The sequence below is a fragment of the Petaurus breviceps genome, unplaced genomic scaffold (assembly GCF_028583685.1).
Source record: "Petaurus breviceps papuanus isolate PSGF00001 unplaced genomic scaffold, PetGlider_PUasm1.0 225, whole genome shotgun sequence".
Classification (NCBI taxonomy): domain Eukaryota; kingdom Metazoa; phylum Chordata; class Mammalia; order Diprotodontia; family Petauridae; genus Petaurus; species Petaurus breviceps.
Window position 1 is genome coordinate 14,924,391 of NW_027185889.1, and position 12,176 is coordinate 14,936,566.

Sequence of the window (12,176 nt, forward strand, 5' to 3'; positions counted from 1 at the left end):
ACTTAAATATCTTATTCTAGAAAATAAGAGAATTTTACTATTAGTTCCAGAACAAATATTTATCATCAACAAAATAATGTGAACTTCCAGCCACTACTTCAGATTAAAGAAAAAAAAATTGAAAGTAATTTACCTTATGTGTTCAGCTTTCAAAGACTGGTAATGAGTTTTGTGATGTTCACATCGCAATTTTTCATTAATTAACATTTTTTGGAACTCCGATTGTGAATTTGTCAGCCCATCATCTCCACCAGGAGGAAAAATGTTGGCAAAAGCATCCATCTTGGTTAGTGAGCTGACAACCATGTACAAACAAAATTTGGATCAGCCTACCACTTTCAGTATTCTTTCCAGAAATATTCCCACCGCTTTCTCTTTTTGACAGAATCCCAGGTGGCCAAATGATACCTGCACAGACAAATACACTTAATTAGTGTTCAGTTCATTCAAAGTTTTTTCAGTATTCCACAATTTACTTTTATCAGTCTTCCTACTACATAATTATCCTCCATCTCTTACCATTTATATACTAAAAATAAACTATTAAGGGGCGGCTAGGTGGTGCAGTGAATAGAGCACCAGCCCTGGAGTCAGGAGGACCTGAGTTCAAATTCAGCCTCAAACAGTTAAGACACTTAACATGAACTAGCTGTGTGACCTTGGGCAAGTCACTTAACCCCAACTGCTCTGCCCTTCCCCCTCCAAAAAAAAAGGCAAAAAAAATTAAAATTAATTGTTAACTTCCCTATTCAAAAGAAAGCATATCCAAGATTTGAAGGAAAATAAGGCGAAAGTTAAAAGAAATACATAGCCCTTTCTAACAGTAGGAAAAAAAATTAAGACTACGAAGTATAAAAATGGGAACTTCTCACTATGGAAGAGCTTCTGGGCACATGACAGAGGGAAGGTCCTATTTTTTTTTCTTTTTTCTGGGGGGTGGGAACACATTTTTTATCTCATATATAGTCAATGTTTTTAAATTTAAGGCATTATATTTATAATTTTCAAAAGATAAAAGATCACTTTCTCTTTTCAAAATAAAGTTTATAGCAAACTGAAAAAGCGAAAACTTTCAGCAAATTAATGTACAATTTTATAATCTTTAGTTCAGTCAGCACCACCTATAAACAGAGATTAAAAGCTTATTTTTATCCAAATATGCTAACAGTCCCAGAATTTAATTTTTAGTACCAATTGAAAAGAGAATCTTTCAAAATAAAGGGTCTTCATAATAATTTCCTTTTCTCATACATAACATTATAAAACTTGCCTTTCATATCACAAAAACTAGTACCTGAAAACTAAAAATAATATGAAATGCATCTGAAAATCATTTAGGGTCCCTTGGATTACACTAATTTTTTTAAAGAATATATAATTTCTGTTTAACATGCTAAATAATTTAAAATTTAAATTACTTTATTTATTATGATTGTCAATTTTTAATTAATACACCCCAGAATTGAACATTAACACAATACTTCATAAATCATTTCAGTTGACAAATTAGGAACAATAAGGAAGTCCTATTTCTCCAGGAGACAATGGTAGATTTTGATGTGGTCAAACTGCCCCAACTATAAGAGGAGTTGTAAGAGGCCCTAATAACACCTCTCAATCCACCAAAAAATGGTATGAATAACATGCATCTGAAGAGACTTAACTATAAGGGAATTCTGCATTCTTCACAGGAAAAGGGAACCCCATTTGGTCCAGAGACCTAGATAGTGACACTATCTAGATACAAAGAATCTACTTTAACTGCCACCAAGGCAGGCTTAAGAATTCCCAGGAGCATCTCATCCACAGTTTAGACTATTTCTCCCTTATCATTTCTAAATCCACTCAAAGGTACAGGCATCTCTTATTATACAATCTGGTTCCTGCTTGTCTTCATGGGACTCCCCTAAATTGCATGACTTGAATTTAACATAGCAACATTAGTTGTGACCTCTTGTTCTAAACTCCTAGGAAAACTCTAAACTCAATAGGAAAAAAAAAAACTTTATAAAAGCCCACCCTAAAGTCTTGAATCACAAGTCAAGAATTTTAGTGATAATAAATCTATATAATTAAGAAGATTTAACTCTGAATTATTTAAGAAAGGTACTGAAAATAAAAATGGAAAATAGACAACAAAAATTATATTGATATCAACTATACTAATTTCATTTAAACTAGTGTACTTTGATTGCTACAACAAGGACACCAAAAGAGTTCAGAAAACACCTTAATCAGCAAACATTTAACAAATTTTCGGAATAGGGCAAGTCCCAAAGGCAACACTGGATCAGAATGGAAATGAAGGAAATGGGAAAAAGGATGATGGATAACTCTTAGTATCATTTGATAAAGAAAGAAAGCAGTCAAACTGTTTTTTACATGCAACTGGTAAATAAGATATACAGGCACTGGGCATAGAAATCCATCCTGCCCTACAAGAAAGTCAGAGCGGGGAATGGGTGAGGATATAAGAGAGAGCAGATTGGGGGAAGAGGTATTCAGTAGGATCGCTATTTTGGGGTGGGGGAGGGGGAAGATGGGGAGAAAATTTGTAACTCAAAATCTTGTGGAAATGACTGTTGAAAACTAAAAATAAATTAAAAAAAATTAAAATAAATAAATAAAATTAAAAAAAAAAAAAGAAGCAGTGGTGAGTAAAGTTAGTCTAAAGAAAGCTTGACAAGGTATCCAAATTCAGCTAATTCTTAAGCCCAAAGGTGTAAAAGGATTAAAAAGAGAGAGAGAGAAAATACAAACAAAAGAAAAATGTAAAAATGTGAGGAAATCATTACAATAAATTGTTTCCCTCATCAAAGGTAGCAGACCTACCATTCTTTGACCCTAACAGTCACTGAAGTGCATACAAAGTATATGCAAAGTGCTTATAGACACTAAAGAGAACAAAAATGGGAAAAAGCAACTGTATAAAGGAGAGTTGTGCTAAGGGTAGTACAATTATGAGGGCATGGAGGAACCGATTTATAAGGTATCCATAGGAGGGAAAGATATCAAGGGCATGATAAAATTCTTGGACCACAGTTGTAAAAAAAAAAAAAATTTTTTAAAAGAAAGGTAGAGAAAGAATCAACAATTGACCTAAATGCCTTCTCTACCATTTATATAAAATCTTTATGAGTCATCTATACATCAACTGAGGGCATCCTCAATGAGGATATTAGTGGAGAATGAGCAAGTTTTCACAAACAACATTCAACAACAGACCACTTGATAATCGACTGATAAATGAAGAGAATAAATAAAAGATCCCATTTTGGTATAAAAAATTAGACTTGGCAGCATAAAATACCACCTTACAGACTCTTTTCAGAAGGTGTCTCCCACCCATATACTGAGATCACCTAGTGTTCCTTAGAAGGAAGTATTCCCCGTGGATGGCAAGAGCCTGAAGAAGCTGCTCTGTGCAGTGGTACTGACCACATCAAGAATCAAGTCATTGATTGCACCGCATCCTGGAAGAGATTTAGAATTACTCAGAAGAGCTGGCCTGCCCATCCACATAGGAAAGCCTAAATGGACAGAATGTCTATATTTATCATATTTACCCATATTTCATCATGTACCTGAATGGACAGCTTGGAGAGTTTGTCCAACAGTGTGCATATCTGGGACAGGCTCTAAAGATGCATAAGAGTAAGGAATGACAAGTGGATCACCAGGGTGCTCCACTGGGCCCACAAAATGTCAGAGAAAAGTGAGGAAAACTGCGGACTGACAGCAGGTTGGGTGGACCCCATCTGGCAAACTTTTGGGAGGATGCTTCAAGGGTCAACAGGATGAGCTGGGATGTATGACTTGCAATCTGCCTCACTGAAGGAAGCTCCCTAATCAGTAAATTCACAGGTCTATTTGAGTATTCAGGGTTTGCAAACCACATGATATACATTACCTTATTTTAGACAGGTTTTTTGGAGGGTGGAAGGAGGAGGTAGAAGGACAATAGGATCTGGACCTATATTTCAATGATAAAGAGAATTCCTATGATGAAAACTCTCTACCACAATGCAGATTAATCTTTAGAGAGTTAGAGCTGCATAAGGCACTGACATGTAGGTTAGGTGCCGGGGTGACATGAGTTGGAGGCAGGAACTGAAGCCAGAATCTAACTCCACAGCTGTTCCTCTATCATGATCTACTACCTCTGCCTCTCAATACAAGTAATATGATCCCCAAATCACAGAAACAAAAGCTCAGTGAGAACAGACTTTTCCAAAGTCTCCTGGGTCATAAGTAATACAAGAGTCCTTTTTTACAAGGGAAGAAATTACATCAAAAACACTTAAAATTGGTTTCTTTATAAAATTTAAAGTTATGTAAATGTGGATTATTATTTTATACACTATAGGTAAAATTTTTTTCAAAAAATATAAGTGGCAAAAAGAACCCTTTACTGTGAAAAATTAAAGAGAAAGATCTTAAAAATTGAAGATGTTCAATTAAAATTTCATTAGTCTTTCTTTAATCCATTAAACATTTTTTCCAGACACCAATCTCCCTTAGTAACAGATTTATCCTAAGTCATCTTTTTATTTCCTAAGTATCTTTAGTTGATCCAATTCAACAATGAAATTCCCCCACCCTGTCTGAAATACTATGTTCTGAAAAATGAGCTCAATATCAGTATGTTATAGAAGAAGTCTTTTAAACTAAATTGGACTTACTTTAGTTTCCTGTAAAATTGTATTTTAATGGAATCTGAAAAAAACCAAGTCCTTTAAGGCCACTTTACTACTTGCTCTCATGTTAAACTTGTATCAGGATCTAACCTTTTCAAATGTACCTTTTGAGCGAGCACCTGGCATATCAATATTGTCTTTTCTACTGCATACATTTATCACCCAATTACTGAGATATATCATAAAACTTGCCTGTAATTTTAATTTTGCTCTTGGGTCCAAAGTAATTTTTAAGAGACAGAAATCTCTAAAATGAAGCTGCTTCATTATTTTTAAACAAATGCCAATGAGAAAACATCATAGACTTTATTCAATTTTAGTAAGTTAAAAGTCTAAGTTAGATGAAGAAAATCTATGCTTTATGACCATTAAACCCCAGAGATTTATGTAAATCTCATTATTAAAATGTGATAGTCAAAATGAATGTGGTATCTTTTTCCAAAAAATAGACATTCTAGCAAAGATAGCTATAAATTAATCTTCAAGCAGTTTTTCCACTGATTACAACTACAAAACAGAAGCTGTTCTTATGGGGTAGGAAAAAAAACAAGAGACTTCATTAAATTGAGAGTAGGGTCAGATAAGAAGAGAGTTACATGCTACCTTTCCCCATCTAGTCTAGATTTATTAAACTATGTCTTTGTGGCTATATCTTTTGTCTACTACAATTGCGTTACCAACTCCAGTTTCTCCTCCATCAACACTACATCCCACACCACACCAGCATAACTGACATACACCCACACTCTTTCCCATATCACAGCCAAATGCTCGAAAGACCTTAGGCCTTCACTTTCCTTCCTCTGACTAGGCCACACAGAATATGTGTAACGGCACCAGAAAATGCCATTATCACCTAAGACAAAATGTACTTACTCCATCACAAAAATATCAAGTTTAAGGCTTCAAGTTGTGTAAACTAAATGAATGCTCTTCATTTTCAAATCTAAAAGCCTAAATTTTTTAAAATGAGTTTATCCAACAGAAGAATAGTAAAGTATTAGCAACTATATTAAAGAATGCTCCCGACTACAAATAGAAGAAATGCACAAGAAAACACATCTGAGGTTTCACCTCAGACCCAGTAATTGGCAAAGAAAAAAATGGGATGGGCATTGTTGGAGAAGTTGTAGAAACCAGGCATATCTATTTACAGAGGGTAGAGTTTTCAAGTGTTCCAACCACTCTGGAAAGCAATCTAGAACCTACAAACGAAGTGACTAAAACATTCATATTCTCTGACCTAGAGAATTATTATACAAGAAGGGAAAAAACAGAGTTGGGGGGAGGATAAATCCAATATACACCAAAATATTTAGAGCAGTATTTTTGTGTAGTAGCAAAAAATATTATAGAAAAAAATGTCCACTGACTTGGGGACAGGTTAAAAAAAAAAGTAGTAGGGGCGGCTAGGTGGCACAATGAATACAGCACCGGCCCTGCAATCAGGATGACCTGAGTTCAAATCTGGTCTCAGACACTTAACACAAAAACTAGCCATGTGACCTTGGGCAATTCACTTATCCCCAATTGCCCTTCCAAAAAAAAAAAAAGTAGCACATGAATGTAATGGATAGTTATCGTACCAGAGGAAATTATGAATATGAAGAGTTCAGAGAACAATAGGAAGACTTATACAAACTGATGAAAAAAAAATGAAGTAACCAGAAGCAGGAAAACAATAATAGAACAATAAAAGAACAACAATGGAACAATAAAACAATAGAAGAAAAATTGGCAGGGGGGGGACACACAAATTAGAACACTATAATTATAATGACCAAGGTTCGTCCCAAAGAAAGGTGAGGGACTAATAAGACCAGAGAACATTGCTTGTACTGTCAAATTCAGTAGATGTATTGGCTAGCTTTCTCTTTTTTTTCCTTTCCCCTTGTTTACTGGGGAAACTGGGAACAGGTTCATTGGGCAAGAGGAGAAGGAATATATTTGGAAATGACAATGATTAACAATATATAAATTAAATTTCAAAAACAAAATTAGTTCAGTCAAATCTCTTTACCAAACTCCAATCTAGAATTTCAAACTGCTTGCTATATATTTCTACTTCTACAACCCTCCATTATCTGAAACTCAACACATCTAAAAATGCTGCTCTTCTCCTGGCACAAATCAGTTCCCCTACTTGCCCAATCACTCAAGCTCACCACCTTCTAACTCCCCCTCCCCCACCCAAAGGAACCTTCCTTTCTATTCCTGTTGCCACCACCCTAAGGGAGGCCCTTATCATCAGTTCAGGCCTCTTCAAACTCTACAACTCCAGAAGAGTTGGTACCAGACCCTAGAGGTAACAGGGAGTCACTGGAGTTCGCAGAGCAGGGCAGTGACACAGAAAGACTTGTGCTTTAGGAATATCACGGGTGAGGTGAGCAGAGCCAGGAGAACACTGTACACAGTTACAGTCACACTGTGTGATGACTACCTTTGATAGACTTGGCTCTTCTCAGCAATGAAAGGATCTAAGACAACTCCAAAAGGCTCATCATGGAAGATGCTATCTACATCCAGAGAAAGAACTACGGAGTCTGAATGCAGATTGAAGCAGACTGTGCTCTCTCTCTCTTTTTTTCCTTCTTTCTCATAGTTCCTCCCATTGGTTCTAATTCTTCTTTACAATGTGACAAATGTGGAAATGTGTTTAATATGAATATATATGTAGAGCCTACATCAGATTACATGCAGACTTGGGGAGGGGGGAGGGAAGGAAGGCCCAGAAAACTAAAAATTCAAAAGCTTGTGAAACTGAACGTTGAAAACTAAAAATAATTTTTAAAAAAGTATCACATACATAAAATAAATTCTAGGTAGTTGGGGGAAGAGTGTGGGAAACACTAGAAGCTGAGGGGATTAGCAAAAGCTTGCTACAGGTGGCAGCAGCACAAGTTAAATTTTGAAGGAAAAAAGTGATTCTAAGGGACAGTAATAGAGGAGTACATTCCAAGCATGGTAGAGAGCTAGGTGAAAGGCACAGAGATGGAAGACAGTGTCAGGTATGAGGGATAGCAAGAAGGCTAGTTTGGCTGAACAGGCAACTTCAGGAAGGAACTCAAGGTATGGTAAGGCTGGGAAGATAGGTTGGGGCCAGCTGTGAAGCGCTCTCGGTGTCAAAGGAGGAATATTTGATTCTAGAGGCCATATATAGGGTCACTGGAGTATTCTTAGTAAGGGAATGACATGGTCAGATCTGTGTTTTTAGGATTTATCACTCTGGCATCTGTGTGGAGGATAGACCAGAAATACAAGATCAATTAGAATGCTATGGCAATAGTCCAGATAAAGGAGCTGGGGGCATGCACTTGGGAGTGAGAAAAGAAGGAGAATGATGGAAGAGAGATTGTGAAGGATGAATGAGTGAACAAATCAAGCATTTATGAAGGGTTTGCTATGTGTAAAACACCTTGCTAAGCTCTCAGGATACAAATGAGGAAGTGAGGTCTGTTCTCTAAGAGCTGCTCATATCTAAAGGGAATACAACACTTACAGAAGTTTTCAACCCACAAGTCAGATAGAAATGCCTCTTCTTTAATGTCCTTTCCACTGATAAAATCCTATCACTGCAGGAGCTGTGGATGCAGTACCTGTAGGAGCAGTCACTAGGACACATCTCCACAGGACTTGCTTCCCAGGATGATGGTCAAGGGCACAGTTGGAAGCACTGCCATTCCCAAGGCTCTTGGACTGTCTTCATCAAGGTCAAGGGGGTGGTGGTAGTTTTAGTCTGACTTGCTTGGCATTGGCACATGCTGCCTCCAGTGTCCCCCTCAGGGTACTCTGCTACTTCAGCTAGATGGCTTGTCTGCCCTTGGTGGGGATAGCTGGCCCCTCCTCCACAGGAGTTGCTTTTCCTAGCGATGGTTGTGAGAAGTGGAGTAGAAGCAGTGGTGGGTGGTGGATGGAAGGGAGAGGGAGGCCGCTAACATTCCCAGGGCTCCTGTGTCTACTCTGTTGTTTTAATTCCTCAGCAAAGGGAGATAAAATAGCAATGCCAGTTTCCTGCCAGACCAGGCTTCATTCTCTTGGTCCAGTAAGATGAGGGTAAAGATTGAGAAAAGGCCATCAAAATTGGCAACTAAAAGATGACTGGCAACTTGGATTTTCAGTTAAGTGAAAAGAGGTAAGAAATGAAAAGATGTGGAGGTAGCAAATGTAAACAGCTTTTTAAGAGTTTGAAAGTGAAAGGGAAGAGATATATGACAACAGCCTGAGAGAATGGGGTGGTCAAAAGAGTATTTTTTTTTTTAGTACAGGGAAGACCTTGGTATGCTAGGTATGTTTGTAAACTGTTAGTTTACATATAAAAAAAAAATAGTGTCTGTGTTGGAGACTAGAGAGAGGGGGGATGGTTGTGGGGGTAGTCAACCAAGGGAAATAAGATCAAGTGTACAAGTAGAGGGGTTGGCTGTGATGGAGTCTCTATCAGAGATTGGCATAAAAGAGGACAGAATAGGACATGATGTCCAGGGGTTTTGAGATATAGAGAAGCAAGGAGTGGGAATTCACAGCAAATCATCTCTATTTACTCAGTAAAGTATCAGATGAGATCCTTAGCTAAGAGGGTAGGGAGAAAGGCTGGAGATTGAAGAAAAGGTTTGGAACAGCCACTGTGGGAAGTTCTATTGAGAACCAATCAGGGAGGAGAGTAAAGGGACTGACTTGCTGCAGTGGGGCCATAGTTGAAATTATATATAAATTTGTAGTGGATCCAATCAACATAGCTTTGTGACTCCCTCCAGCTTGAGGTTTAAAAATCTTCATCACCTGGTTCCAGCCTATCTTTTCAAACTTATTATATAGCACCCTCTTTTAAACACTCTTCAGTTCAGCCAAACCAGTCTTCTCCCATCTTTGTGCCTTTGTACAAAATCGTTCCTTTTCCTGGAATGCAATCTCTCCCACTTGTCTAGCTCTTAGGAAGTCTAGTTTTCTTCAAAATTCACCACCAGTGCCTTCTCTAATTCTTACTTACCTCCTAATCCTCCCAGCTGCCAGCCCCCTGCCCCTACACAATCACCCTGTCTTATTTTTGTATATAGTTGTATATGTATGTTTTCTCACCCAATAGACTACAAGTTTCTTGAAAGCTGGGAATGTTTCATTTTTGTCTTTGTGTACCAAGTAAATCTAGGTTCTTAATAAATTCTTGTGGATTAATTCCTTAAATACTATTTTGATTCCATCACTCCAGTTCAAAAATATTCAATGACTACATAACATTAACATCAAAACACCTCAAGTTGACTTTCAAAGCCCTCTACTATCTACCTTTCCAGCCTTATTTCCTCCTGTTCTTCTGTAACTCCTACTCTTGTCAAACTAGCTACTCCCTGCTCTCTAACTACACTTCATTTTCCTGTTTCCATGTTTTAATTCACACTTGTCTGGGTGTTTCTGGTTTTTTTTAAGAGGGAGAGGGGCTAAGAATCCATAAGCCAGTAACAACAGAATCTAATATCAATATAGTCAGATAATCAGAAACTGTTCTCTATTTCCATGAACAAAGAATGTGAATAGAGATTTGAATTACAGCTGGAGAATTTTAGATTAGACATTTGAAAGAACTTCCTGACTCAAAGAAAGAGTTATGAGCTACATTACCAAGAGAGGTTACAGAACCTTTTCCTCTAGGGATACTTAAGAACAGAAAACCATTTGCCTGAAATGACTTACAGGATTGGTTCAAGTCCTGCCTGGAAGCACAGGAATTTAATTAAATGTCTTCCCAAGGTCAAAGTCAACTTCATGGCTGTTTTTTTTTAAAAAAAGAACTTTAAGAAAAGTGATTCCAGAACTTCCCACAGAAATTTATAAGGGGGGGGGGTCGGTTTACAAAGAGGTTCATTCTCAAGTTTCAGGTATACAATTTGGTGACTTTAGAAAGCATCATTAAGGGGCAACCAGGTAGCACAGCGAGTAAGAGCACCGGCTCCAGTGTCAGGATGACCTGGGGATTGAATCCCAGGCTTGGATGCTTAGCACCCACCCAGAAACACCTGGCCATGTAACCTTGAGCAAGTTACTTAACCCCAATTGCTTAGGGGCGGCCAGGTGGCTCAGCAAGTAAGAGCACAGGCTCCAGTGTCGGGATGACCTGAGGATCAAATCTGGGCTCAGATACTTAGCACCACACCCAGAAATAACTGGCCGTGTAACCTTGAGCAAGTTACTTAACCCCGATTGCTTTAAAAAAAAAAAAAAAAGCATCATTAAAGTTTCTGTTGTTGTTTAATCATTTCAGTCATGTCCAACTATCCAGGATCCCATTTGGGGGTTTTCTTGGCAAAGTTACAGAACTGGTTTGCCATTTCCTTCCCCAGCCCATTTTACAGATGAGGAAGGGAGGCAGACAGGGTTAAGTGACTTGCCCAGGGTCACACGGCTAGTAAATATCTGAGACTGGATTTGAACTCAAAGAGATGATGAGTCTTCCCGATTCCAAGCCCAGAGCTCTATTCAGTGTCACTAGCTGCCTATCATCAAATTAGCTTAACAAAATGGTGCCACAGTCTTATAAGTACAATTAAATGAACCTTCAAAAACATCTTACATTGAGTAAGTAAATAACAATTTAATGAGCTAATTTTAAGGAAAAAGACAAACTGAAGTATTTATAAACTGATTTAATATCTAAGTCCTTTATTTGTTCAAGGCCTGCTATACTCTCCCTGATGTAGCTTTCTTATCCAATCCCCTTATATTACTGTATTTGCTTTTTAGCCTAAATCTGTCCAAAATCACTGCCTATATCATGCCCTATTTTCTCCAGATCCACCATTTCAATACATAAACCATCCATCTTACTTCTTCTAATACCACTCCATCTTTGACCAACTTCAATCTGGATAATCAGAAGCCTTAGATTTCCTTCCTCATCACTCCTTAAATATTCTCTACAACTTCTTTACAATATTTTACCTAGGGTCACAAAGCTACTAAGTATCTGAAGCTGGATTTGAACTCTGGTCTTCCTGATTCCAGGCCCAAGACTTCATCTACAATGCTGCCTAGCTGCTTTTAGGGATATCTCTAACAAAAAAAACTCTGTAGTGTTCAACTCAACTGATACTGCTGTGCCCACGCCTTCCCTCTTCCCTCCCCACCATTTCTCTGTATCCCAGTATCCAGCTGGGACCAGTTCTATTCCCCTTCAGAGGATCCTGAGGCTAGTGAACTGTAAACTGCCAAACATGGGAAGAGGATGAGACATTTTTTTTAAACATAAAATTTTATTTTTCCCCAACTGATATCTTAAAACAATTTTTTTTTAACTTTTGAGTTTCAAATTGTATTCCTCCCTGAGAAGGTAAGCAATCCAATACAGGTTATACATGTGCATCATGTAAAACAATTCAATATTAGTCATTTTGTACAAGACGAAAGAAGGGAGGGAGGGAGGGAGGGAGGGAGGGAGGGAGGGAGGAAGGAAGGAAGGAAGGAAGGAAGGAAGGAAGGAAGGAAGGAAGG

The 12,176-nt window shown here is 37.8% G+C and overlaps 1 protein-coding gene across 3 annotated transcripts in view; it reads right to left on the reverse strand.

Annotated features, from left to right (window-relative positions):
• CEP83 (centrosomal protein 83) overlaps positions 1-12,176 on the reverse strand; it is a 141,260-nt gene that overhangs the window by 84,211 nt on the left and 44,873 nt on the right. For all 3 annotated transcript variants that reach the window (XM_069095175.1, XM_069095176.1, XM_069095173.1), the window contains exon 2: positions 134-408. In XM_069095175.1, the coding sequence (XP_068951276.1) occupies positions 134-306 (173 nt within the window). In that variant the 5' untranslated portion in view covers positions 307-408. The remainder of the gene's footprint in view (positions 1-133; positions 409-12,176) is intronic.